At 31.5% G+C, this 13,708-nt stretch overlaps 1 protein-coding gene across 1 annotated transcript; it reads left to right on the plus strand.

Moving 5' to 3' along the window:
- Window positions 1-229: 229 nt before the first annotated feature.
- Window positions 230-5,122, plus strand: LOC108329668 (pentatricopeptide repeat-containing protein At5g48730, chloroplastic). The gene is made up of 3 exons (XM_017563999.2): window positions 230-722; window positions 3,537-3,943; window positions 4,375-5,122. Exons 1-3 carry the CDS (start codon window positions 300-302, stop codon window positions 5,087-5,089), a joined length of 1,545 nt encoding a protein of 514 aa, XP_017419488.1. The 5' UTR covers window positions 230-299; the 3' UTR covers window positions 5,090-5,122.
- Window positions 5,123-13,708: the final 8,586 nt, after the last annotated feature.

Here is a 13,708-nt window from a genome sequence, read left to right on the forward strand (position 1 = left end):
ATAATAGTTTTGTAACCATTATTTTAATATGCATATTCTTTTACTAATTTTATATTTTATTAATATATTTTATTTTATTATTTTACTTTTTAAGTTTTTATATATATTTTTTATTTAATTATTGATAATTTTTATTTGATCTCAAAAGTAAATAGTTGTTGCATTCACTAGCATATATATATATATATATATATATATATATATATATATATATATATAAACCAAATTTCAACAAAAACAAAATTTCGACAAACAGATATTTCTGGTCTGTATGGAGGCTTGAGACCAACCAAAACCCAATGGCAGCAGCAGCATCACTCTCCACCACCACACCCGGCGTCCCTCTTTTCCCTCCACTAATCTCCACCCGCCGAACCGCCTCAACACGGGTCCAGGTTTCGCCCCGACCCGACTCGGAACCCTCTTCGTCTCCTTCCTCTACGGCGCTGACGGTGGTGGACGAGCGGACTCGGCGAATAGCGAGGGAGTTGGATGAGCTAAAGAGGCGGGAAGCGAAAGAGCGGAAGGAATTGAGGGACAGAAAGGTAGCGTCGCAGAAAGCGGTATCGGTGATTCTGTGGAGAGAGGCCACAAAGGCCGTGATTGATAAGAGCGGTAGAAAGAAGAAGGGTCCCATCAACTCCAAGAAGCTTCTTCCCAGAACTGTCCTCGAAGCACTCCACGAAAGAGTCGCGGCTCTGCGCTGGGAATCCGCTCTCAAGGTTTATCAACTTTCTTTTCTTCTCTTGTTCTATGTGGGTTTTGCTGGGTTGTTCTATGTCGTCACTCTCTATTAGCTTGGACTGTCAATGACATTGAAGTTGAATTTGGGTGAATTCTCAAATTATTCTTTTAAATTGGGATGGCAGAATGATCTATTTGGTCCTTTTGCTGTTTCATGCTAGTCCTCAAGTTTTATAAACTAAAACAATATTTAAAATAACTCTTCTCTTTAACACTCCACCTGTTTCAAATAGATTTTTAAGGGCAAAAGAAAAATTTAGATGGTGTGAGAATATGGCAATTTAATCCTTCAAAGAACTTCACATATTTTTAATCCCTGTAAAAAGAATCCTTAAACATTTATTTTAAATCTCTTAATATATAAAAAGAGTCCTCTGAGTAAGTCCTATTGTTAACTTTTCTATGACATGAAAATATATTTTTAAGGATCAATTTGATGGTAAATAAGGTGCTATTTTGTTATTAAGATATGAGAGATCAATGTGAACTTTTTTTATATATTTAAGGAATAAATTAGATTTTTTATTCAAAAGACTAAATTGATAGTGCCTCACATAAATGGGTCACTTATCCCTTTTTTAATGTTATCTTTAAACTTAAAGTGCAATTTAGTCTCTGCGTGTAAGAATTAATTTATATTTGAATGATAATGTGTAGGTGATATATTGCATTTTGATAATAACATATTCAATGTGCCCCTCTTGACTAGCTCCATCCATCATATTCTCCCTACTCCCAGCTTCCATCCTCAACCCTTTCTCCAATGTTCTATGCTTTCCATTACTTGTGCTCTGTTCAAGTGTTGACAAACTTCTAGAAAACAGAAATGTATTTAGAAGCAAACACTTTCTAATGTGTTTATAGAACAAACTAAATTTTAGAAAATAGAGAACTTGTTTTCGAAAACAGTAAATAAACGAAGACTTAGTGTAGGATTGTGTGACGACTTAGGGAAGAGAACACGGACCCATTTTTTTATATTTTACACTATGTGATTATCTTTGCTAGAAATGAAATGAGAGTTGAGGCTTAACTTAACATAGCGTTGTTCGAATTTTAAGGTGAAAACAGGGAAGGAAACTGATATGTATGAGACTCTGAATGATTTGTGAGGGATGGAAGTTGAATTTATACCATGTGGATATTGATCCTACAGCAGTTTGGGCTACAGAATGCAAATAGGGTTTAGGCAAGTATTCTTACTATGAATCGTTAGTCTCGGGTTTTTCTGTTACCGCAGGACTCCATGCTTGTAAGTTTTGGAGTTGACTAGGTTTCTATTTAAATTCAAACTAAATGGATTATTTTTGTGGCTGTGGTAATGAGTTTGGAATTTGGTGTTTGCTCTGTTGTTTGAGATTGTAAATAGTCAACTTTTCCATAAAAACATGGAAAAGGGAAAGTTAGAATAAAAAAGAAAAGGATGAGAAATTTTGATTATGATAATCTTTGGTTTAACTACAATTAAATTTTGGTTAACTTTTAAGTAAGTAGTTCAATAAATGGATGTGAAGAGGAAAACAAGTGAGACTGATTCATAAGAAAGTGTAACTTTGATGGCTGAAACAAGATATCTGTTTGCCTAACAACGTAAATGTAGGAAAAAGTATATAGGTATGCTCTAAATACAGCAATTAAAAGAACGAAAAATAGTAGATGAACATGGAAAATAAGGAGAAAGGCAAAGAGTGCTACTCGTCCCATAGGACTAAACCTTGATGTGTTTCAGTCACAAATTCAATGTGCTCTTCTCCCAAGGACTAATCCTTCCATTATAGATTTAATTGTTCATCTAGCTCCTCACATAATTTCCCCATTCCCCATGGTTACCTCGCTCCTTTTGCCGATCTTCTACTACCTCCTGTGAATTCTGTTAGACCGAACTCTAACAGACTTTTCCTTCTCATACCCAACATTTCTGTCTCCTTCCCTTGTTTTTCTGCTAAATTAGAATTGGCCATCCATCTAATGCAGCACTGGATTACCTATCAAATTCCTGTAAAAATACTGGGTCAGGAAAAAATACCTACAAACACATGGAGTGTTTATCTTTTGTTTAAGATCTCTGTACATAAAAATACCATACAGAAAGCTTTGGCCATATTAATTTTTGTTTTAATTGAGTACTAGTTAGCTTTTTTGGTCAAGTAGTACATTGGCTAGATGTAAAGGGAGTTAAACATATTTCTTGAAAAAACTATTAATAGGGTAACTTAATGTAGAGATGTAAAAAAACAAAGGATTGGGATTATTTTCATTTGTCTAGTGGAACATGGTAAATCTGTTCACTGGCACAGTCCTAACAAATTTATATCGCTATATGTTTCCTCTCACCCTTATTGTCATTTATTTATCAGCTAGTTGAAAAGTATGTTTAGTAGGTTGGCCCCTCTCTCTGCCTCCTTTTATATATTTTATTTTATTCCTCTACTTATATATGTAGGGAAGCAAGTAAGTCAATACTTATTTCGGTCATGTTCAGGAAATATGAAATGTTGAAGGAAGAAAGTAAAGATACAGGGGAGCATATTTGCATTGGGATCAAGAAGATAAGTTAAAAATGTGGCAGCATAAGGAAGAGTTAAATTGATGGAGGAAATCTTACTGAATTGCTGTTCAAGGATTTCATATACTGTGAAAAGTTAATTTGTATGTTTTCATATTTAAGAATGTGGATTTTAAAACTATGGTTGAAATGTTTTGGCACTTAGTCTATCATAAACTCTCTGGTGGAACTATCTTTCTATAGGAAGACTTCGTAATAATATTAAAGCATACTCTCATGGTTTCAGGTTTTTGAACTACTGCGTGAACAGATCTGGTACAAACCTAACACTGGTATATACATCAAGTTAATAGTCATGCTTGGAAAATGTAGGCAACCTGAGAAAGCTCATAAGCTCTTTCTAGCCATGGTTGATGAGGGTTGTCTTTTGGACTGTGAATCATACACTGCATTGTTGTCTGCCTACAGTAGGAGTGGTCTCTTGGACAAAGCTTTCACTCTTCTTGAGGAAATGAAGAATACATCTGGTTGTCAGCCAGATGTACAGACTTATTCTATCCTCATAAAATCTTGCTTACAGGTTTTTTCCTTTGACAAAGTTCAGAGTCTTTTATCTGACATGGCCAATCATGGAATCAAACCCAACACGGTTACCTACAATACTCTTATTGATGCTTTTGGGAAGGCAAGAAAGTAAGCTTTTTCCTGTCTCTCTATACCTTCTGAAAGTAATACATCCACAATCTGGTTGCTAACAGAAATTGGAAAATGTATTAAATAACTACCCTACTTTTACGTCATACTCTAGAATATAGGTACAATAAAAGCATTTGAGAGTGCGGATATTCAATCTTTTGAGGTAAAAAAGTAGTCAGATTATTGGCATACTTAGCCTCTATGATTTCCATAACTGAGCTCTCTCACTGTATATTTATGTTGGGCACTGATGCACCATCATTCATTCCTGGATCCCCCCCTTCCTCTTCCATTCCAAGTAAAATTGAGTTATACAAGTTGTTCCATTTTTCGTTAGTTGTTAAGCTTGTATTTATTCTTTCAGCAACCAGCTGCAGCATGATTTAGTCATTTGCATATTTGCAATATAATTATCTTTCTCCTGAAAGGTTTTCAGAAATGGAATCTATACTTGTGGAAATGCTTGCTGACCGGGATTGCCAACCCGATGCATGGACCATGAATTCAACACTAAGGGCATTTGGCAACATTGGACAAATTGAAACAATGGAGAAGTGTTATGAGAAGTTCCAAACTGCTGGAATCCAACCTAATGTTCAGACCTTCAACATTCTGTTGGATTCCTATGGCAAGGCTGAGGAATACAAGAAAATGAGTGCTGTGATGGAATACATGCAAAGATACCATTACTCTTGGACAATTGTGACCTTCAATATTATGATTGATGCTTTTGGGAAGGCTGGGGATCTAAAACAGATGGAGTACTTGTTTAGACTAATGCGTTCAGAGAGAATAAAACCTAGTTGTGTTACACTATGCTCACTTGTGAGGGCTTATGCACATGCAGGTAAGCCTGAAAAAATTGGTGGTGTCCTGCGTTTTGTTGAGAATTCAGATGTATTACTGGACACTGTATTCTTTAATTGCTTGGTGGATGCGTATGGGAGGTTACGGTGTCTGGCTGAGATGAAAGCGGTGCCTGAGATGATGAAACAGAGTGGTTGTAAACCCGATATCATTACTTATAGAACTATGATTAAAGCTTATTCTTTTAATGGTATGGATAGTCATGCTAAGGAAATTAGAGAACTCCTTCCAACAGTGACTAGACCTTCACTGAAAAGGGATAAGCCTGACTTCTGATTTAAAAGAAATATACTGATATTTTTGCTCCAACTTTTTTGGCAGCCAATGATCATTTTAATTTCATGCTTGCTATATGCCTTCTACTTTCAAGCGGGTTGTTTTCAAACTTTTCATCTTTTAGATGGAAATATATTAGTAAAACATTTATATATATATATATATATATATATATATATATATATATATATATATATATAATTAATGTGTGTGTATGTATGTCTGAGTGTAAGTTATGTATAAGTTATGTATTCAAGACTATTTTATAAAAGTGGTAACTGAAATTCATTAAAATTTAAACGAGTCTTTTATGTATTAATATTTTCAGTAAGCTTAAAGCCAATGATAAGGTATATTTGGAAAAATAATATCATTAGTGGTTCTCATTGTTTATACGAGGAATAAACTTTCAAAGGTATTTTTAGGAAAACACAAAAAATGAGAACAAACTTTTTTTACAGGTCTAAATTAGTTTGTACATGAATTAATCTATAAAAATATTTTGGCATTAGATTTTTTAAAATGTAATGTTTATGTTATGTAAAAGTTATTTTTAACATATTGAAAATTTTGTATTATTTTCTATTCTCCATCAAGTGTTCTTTTTTGTTGATTGAGTTATTATCATTTATTTATCTTTCACTTACCATAAACTCAGCAATCACAAGAAGCTATACTTCCAAAAGTAGAATGAATTTGTGAATATTTTAGGTTGTGTTTGGATGAGATAATTTAAAAAGATAATTCATTCGTGTGAAAAATTTTAAATTTTTTATATTAAAATAATTTGTTTGAATAAATTTGTGAATGTTTTATGTTGTGTTTGAACGAGGTAATTTAGAAAAATAGTTCACTTGAAAAATTAAAAAAAAAAATTATATTAAAATAACTTTTATAAATAAAGTAATTAGAAAGAATTTGATATTTAAGAAATGTTAAAAGATATTTTAAATGAATAAAAAAATTTGAATACATTAAAGAAATAAGAAATTTGAAATTTTATTTTTTATGCATCAAGGTTGAATCAAATGAACCTAGAATGAAAGGTCGATTAAGTTAATTCATATTAAAAACTTAGTTAAGTTAGTTCGAACTAAAGGTTTAGTGAAGTCAGTTTGAACTAAAAGTCATACCAAGTAGACCTAAGCTTAAGGTTATGTTAAGTCAGTTTGGATGAAAGGTCGAGATGAGTCAGTATGTCAAAAATCGAATCAAGTTAATTTGGTAGATGTTGAAGGTCAAGTCAATTTAGTCGAGCTGATTTAACCTAAGTTAAAGGTTAAAATCATTCGTCTGGAATGAATGACAAGCTAAGTTAGTTGTGGCCAAAGATCAAGATAAGTTGGTTGGTGAAAGATCAAGATGATTCGACAAGGATCGATGGTTGAAAAAAGTTTATGAGGCGAAAGTCGAGATTTGTGTAGGCTTAGGTCGAATATTTAGATGAGTCAATCAAGGTCAAAGATTGAGATAAGTTGGCATAGGTCGAAAGTCCGGACAAGTTGACCTGAGATGAAGGTTGAAACGAGTTATCTTGAGTCGAAGGTTAAGATGAATTAGCCAATGTCGAGATGAGTTCATCGTGTTAAAGATTGAGGCAAGTCCGTCTTAATCGAAGGTCGAAAAAAGTTATCCTAGATTGAATGATAAAACTAAATTATCAAAATATTTTTAAAATAGAATTGATGCACTTAAAACAATAATTAAATTACATTATCTAAAAAAAGAAATTGAAATCTAATATATTTCAATTACTTCGTCCAAACAAACTATTTAAGAAATCAAAAGATAATTCAAATAATTTAAATTGTATTTCAATTTCTTAAAATTTTTAAAATTCCTTATCCAAAAGGTTAATGTTTTCCTTCAAAATTATGCTTAGACACGATAAACAAGATATGTTTATCTCACATTCTATTGCAAATACATGTCTTCGTGCATCTTCATATAAACAAACTTCTTATTTTGTCCTATTTCAAAAATTCAAAATAATTCTATGTAATTTGAAAGTTTTCCGAATTGTATAATTTGGAAGCCAAAAGTAGTTTCTGAATTATACATTCAAAAACCATTTTTTCTCTTAAAAAAATATTTTCAAATTGGACAATTCGAAAGTCCTGAACTGTGTGATTTAGAAAAATTAAAATGGAAAGCTTCTTTATACGAAGACTAAGAAGAAACTTATATAGGTGGATGAAGAATTTGAGGAAGTTTTCTAACAGATGATAATTGTGTCCAATCACATTCATATTGAATATAGATCAAAAAAATATAACACAATCATACGTTAATTCTTAATGAATTCAAACTATATATTAATTCTTAATGAATTCAAATTTTCATGTATGATGAAAATAAAATATGAAAACATATTTGAATTTGTTATTAGAAATAATGTGGGTAATAATATCAACACTAAATATACGATTTTTGAAATGTAAAGAGCATATTTGTTTTCTTGAAGAGAAAACAATATAATAGAGTACATAATATTTTTCATACAAATTAAATCATAATTCATTTTGTAACTTGTATATGATATATTCTAAATTTTATTAATTCTAACATGACATCTCATTATATTAGAATAATACTTTATCTTTTTATGACAATTGTAGCTTTAATACAAACATAATAAATAAGTAAACAAATAATAATCTTTAAATAGTATATATAGGAAAAGAAAATAAGCACTATTGTATGTTTATTGGTCTCAAGTCCTCTAAAAGCCTCACTATTGATCCTATTTTGTACCACCAATGCAAGTAAAGCTTTCTAGAAATGTCTCACACTGAGCACACCGCACCAAGTTGCTGAAGTTTCGATGCTTTTAAAAGGACAATTGGCGAATGCAATTCTTTGTTCCTGTCTATCATGTTTGATTCCATGCTTAAGTCTGATTTTAGTTTTACAGTCTAAGATGGCGAATAACTTTAATAATTTGACTTCGATTCATATATAAAAGAATTCGACAATTTTGATCTTTATAACTTTAATTGTTGAACTTTGATTTCAACATGTATTAATACTTTTACCATTGATAAACAAAAAAAATTAGCCAATTTTTTTAATATGCAAGTAACTTGTTATGTTTTTTATTATTAATATGAAATAGTCTGTTAGCTATATAAATACACTAAATAGAGTTTACAAACTTTACGTAAAAAAATTATTTTGGAAATAAATTTCTTGTTTAGACCATCTAAAACATGATATTAATATATAGAAATAAAACAAATTTTATATGCATTTGTAGGTTGAGTTCTCTACCTGTGAGATAGACATGTGCATTACCTTTTTCATATGCATTGTATCATCTCAGGAACACATATATGGCAGACACTCTATTATGTATGAGCTGGTATATTTTTCAACCAATTTTGTGCATTTTGTTAAATTTAATGTAATGCAACTTTAATGCCTATGTTTCAACCAATTTTGTACATTTTGTTAAAGTTAGTATAATGCAACTTTAATAATGCCTATTAGTTTCTCACTAGAAACGTCGATTCTTTAAAACTTAACTATGTTTATTAACAAATAGTAATAGACTACATTAGTAGCTAATAGAATGTATATACTAAGACCATCTCGATCTAACATAATATGCTTAATTTGTCTGTATTTTGCATTAAATGACATATTTCGTAAGAAAATAAATAATTAATGTTACATATATGCTTATATGGCCCAAACTATATACCTTGGAATAAATTAGTATAAGGGTATTCCTATAAGAGAATTTCTTTTTTATATCTTTTATTTCTTAGATTAATTTTTTATACCTTTTTCCTTAGATTGATATAAGTCGTGAAACTGATGTAAATTTTACTTATGTAAAAATGTAAAAAAAAAATAACATATTAAAGGGTGTATTCAATTGACATAAAAGATTTTTAAAGACTTCCTTTTATTAAAATCGTATTGTAGAATTTAATTAAGATTTGTAAATATTAAAATAAATTTTATGGTATTCAATCAAGATTGTCATGATTTTTCTAGAGAAAAACAAAATTGGCAATATTCGATTAAGATTTTTAAAAAGTATGCAAATTTCAATGAATTATTTTGTTGATTGGAACTTTATGGATTTTGTGTGAACTTTTATTTGTGTTTACATTCTCGTGAAATTTTTCACTCGATAATGCTAGATGTTTCTATTCTCATGAAGACTTTTCTCAATATCACAACAATAATAGTAGAGTACTCTATTAAAATTTCAAACGTTTTGCTACGTGGAAGTCACTATTTTCTGTGTTTTGTTTTTACTTGAGTAGTTACTTTCTACCATGAATTCTATATGATTGTGCAATCAATTAAAATATTATTTTTCTTATTCAGCTTTATATGTGATGACGCTCTTTGACTTACTATTATTTTTAACATTATCCTGTAATAATAGTACTATCATGATTCAATTTAAGCAAAATGATACATCCTCGGTTATGTTCAAATAAGTTCAAAATTCTATTAAGAAATATGTGGAAAATAACAAACAAGAAGGAATAAATTAATAAAAATATATATTTAAATTATTTACATTTTTATTTTAAAAGTAAATTCTCTATAATAAAATTATCAATTGAGTCTTATTCTTACATGCTATCAAGATTTCTATGCTCATACTTCAATGTTTGAGATATAAAAGATATTTTTATATGGTTCAAGAAAGTATTTACCAACACTGAAGTTAGTTAATACGATCTAGGTAACTTATATATTTGTATTAAGCTAAAAGTAAAATTTATTTGATAGTAAGTTACCTTTATATACTTACTCTTTATCTAGCTAGGCTTACCATATCCATTTTAGGTTTTGTTTAGATATTACAGTAAATGTCGTATACTGTAATAAATATTGTATCATGACTTTAGATTGACATATTATTACCCTATATGGGTCGAGATGACCATGGCTAGTTTGGTCTAACATGATCTTCACTCATATGTAAAAGGTCTACTTGTAGGTCAAATGACCTTGATCCTACACAATACACTAGCCCTAAGCTCGCTATTGTACATTATAGTGTAATAAGAGTCTTGTACCGAAATAGCAGCTACTTATTTACAACAAATCATCTTTATCATTATATCTCATGAAATCGCTAATGACAAGTTTCCAGGATTTGAAAAAATGAAAAGGAAAATATTGACTTAATTAATACCTTGACAAAAGTGTTGTTTGATCGTGTAGGTCAGATGAAAGGTCAAAACATCCTGGCCATTAGATGAAGAAGATCTAACGATTGAAAAATGCCAGTATAATCTCTCCTTGTTGCAACTCTCGGCAATAGAATAAAAGTGGAGACATGAAGGTCCCCACCAACCCGATAGTAAAGGGAGCAAGCCGAGATAAAGTTGATTTTGTTTATCCATCAGGTATGTCGCAATCATCTACTACTTCTTGCAATTCTATATTGAGGTCTAAGGGTTTTGAGGATGAGGAGGCTATTCAAACGCCGACTTTATCCTCACTTACGGTAGCGATCATAGTCGCACATATAGCGATAGTGGTGTCAATGCCCTCCTTTGTACATATTATGAGTGGGTAAATCCCACGGTTAGTTACATGTGTGTGTTCCTTTTAATGAGTTTTCCATAGGGTGTTAAAGGTTTTAAATGTAGTGTGTACCCAATTGCACCCTAACAATTGGGCTTCATTGCAAGGATTTTGGATTCTTTGTTGAGTGGTTGACCTAAAACCTACACCCCAAGTGTTCCTTCATATTAAAGAATCCTCTTTTAGAGCCATGTACACCAACATTAACTACCTCTTGAATTTGCTCCAAATCTTCCTTGATTGATGTTGATAGGGGGAGCAATATGAGTGATGAACTCACTCCATGATGTGTTTGTTTTTTATGATGACAACACATTGACTGTAACAACACAGATGTTGTCATGTCACTACAGAAATATGTTTCTATGTGATGCATACTATTACTTAATGCTTATTGCTAAAAAATGCATATGTTAACATGTTGTTGGTTGTGCATACTATTGCTTATGATGTGTTTATATTTTTTTATGCATACTATATGTTATGTGTGATGAAAACCACAAGCACAAAAGCATATATGCATGACACGATTACATTATTGTTCTAATCAATTAAGGTCATCAGACAACTTATGTTTTGAAATGTGGCAAAACAGTAAGTTTGAATCGATTACATTAGTTCTTAAATCGATTAAAACTCGTGTCTTTGCATATATCATTTTCAAATGTGTTGTGATGAGTTTTTGAAGAGAAAAAGTTTTCAAAATCTGTGTCAAGCTTAATCGATTACAAATTTTATGTAATCAATTAAATCTGTTATCTTCTGAAAATTGTTTTTAGCTTAGTCATAACTACTATAACGGTCATATTTTTGAATATGTTTGACTAGCATTAAATGCAAATCGATTACATTAATTGTGCATTCAATTCAGAGCCGTGTTAGTTGTAATTTTGCCACACCTAGTTTTTATGTAACTCATTACATTACTAGCATAATCAATTATTTTGCATCTGATATGATGAAAACTATAAATTGACGCATTGCTTGTAATTAAGAAAGACTTTTGATCATTTACACACTTTCATATTTGATAGTTTTGATCTGAGAAAGATCTATAGATTACATAGACGCTCCAAGAATCAAGAAGTGAAGATCTTGAAGAAATTTGAAGGATTCTTGAGAGAAAATTTGAGAGCTTGACTGATTGATCTTATTCGCACTGCTGAGGTATATTTGTTGTAATCAGAAAAGGTTTCTGCACTTGTTGATTGTGTTGTGTCCCTGATCGTGCGCGACAGGAAGAAGAGTGAGGAGCTCTAGGAATTTGAGAGGGATTTCATAAAGGGTTTCTGCAGAAAGAATGTGTGATTCTGTGTGTGCAGGCGTTTTCTTTTCTATATTTGATTGTGAGTGGGAAAGGTGTTTACATTGTGAGAGTGTGTTTACTGTAAAACCTTTGGTGTAATTCTCAAATCATTATAGTGAAATATCCTTCAATCTAAGGTTGATTAGAAGGGTGACTGGATGTAGGCATTGAGGCCGAACTAGGATAAAAACCTTGTGTTTGTACTTCTTTCCTTATCTCTTTTACTTTAAACTGCATACACGTTTACTTACATCACAAGAAATTTTTAAAGATCATTCTAACTTTGCAAAAATATTTGAAAAGCATTCATTTTTATAAATGACCAATTCACCCCCCCCCCCCCCCTCTCTTGGTGTTCAACTACTAAGAAAGTGTATTGATATAAGTGCGTGCATGTGTGCTTGAATATGTTGTAACTATTGTGGAAGCCTCTAAATAGTCTTGCTCTATAATTTGGTATGTTGTGTAATAAGCTTATTCTATGAGAGAATGACGTCATTTGATATCTCAAGTATCCCCTTTTTTAGTGCAAGCTTAATCCTTTGAGAACTACTATGATTGTGAGCAATCATAATTAATATTCTTAGTGGATTAATAAGGTGCTCTATAGATGATCTTGCTTATAGGCTTTAAAAGTAATCTTTGTGTCGAATGTGAGTCCAGTAAAGAAGGTGTACCTTTGATCATACTCCTCTAACCCATGACTTGGAAATTTCTCAATAAATTTTGGAACCTTTCCCAAGCTTCTCCCACATTTTCTTGTTGATCAAAGGTGTTGGTGACAATTTGGGTCAACTTTACTTTCTTAGGAGGAAAATATTTCTCCAAGAATTTGTGGTCAAGTCTTCCCATCTAGTAAAATTGTTGCATTGAAAATACAACGACAATTAACATGCCTTCCTTATAAGAGAAAAGGCAACTACCACCAAATTGATAGTGGCATTAAGCACACCTTGATATTGTGTAATGTTGATAATCATGATGAACTAAGAATGATATACATAAGGATCTTTTAGGGAAATCATCCAGCTACAAAGCCTTTGGCTAAGAGGATAGAAGAAAATAAAACCGCAAGGAAGAAAACTCTACATTCGAAAAGGAGAACACTAGGATTTTCTTTTTTTCTTCTTAGTCTCGTACAAATTGTACAAATTGTATGTGTATTTTCTTCTTTTGCATTTTGTAAAATTTTATAAAAACGTAAGAGACTCTTGATAAGTGTGAAAAAGAGTTGTTTTTACACTTATAAATGATCTCAATCTTCTAATTATTCATGTTATTACTCAGTGAAATGTTGTAATAGGAAGTAGATTGTTTTGTAAATTATTGTACAGGAAAGGATGTATAGTTGGGAGCTGTCAGCCAATTTTCGCATAGCGCACCATTACTTATGCGCTGTGCGAATAACATCAGTTGAGAGGCAGCAGTTACACGAAATTCGCTTAGCGCACACACACCTGTGCGCTGTGCGAATTAATGAAGTTATTGGTTTTAAAAGACGTGACAGAAAGGCAGAAACCATCTTCTGACATACGGATAGAGAGAAAAAAGACTGGAGAACTCAGGAGACGATCAGGAGACCTTTCAAGACATCAAGACTTCACTTTATGCAAGGAATTGCTGTAAAGAGTACGTTTGAGATGTCTAGGATAGGCTAAATTTTCTGTTCATTGGAATTGGTTGTATGATGATACGTTAATGTAAATTTCCTGTGCAATATAAATTGTGTTCATATGCTTTTCTTGTTTACTTTT

This window comes from Vigna angularis, chromosome 2 (genome assembly GCF_016808095.1).
Source record: "Vigna angularis cultivar LongXiaoDou No.4 chromosome 2, ASM1680809v1, whole genome shotgun sequence".
NCBI lineage: Eukaryota > Viridiplantae > Streptophyta > Magnoliopsida > Fabales > Fabaceae > Vigna > Vigna angularis.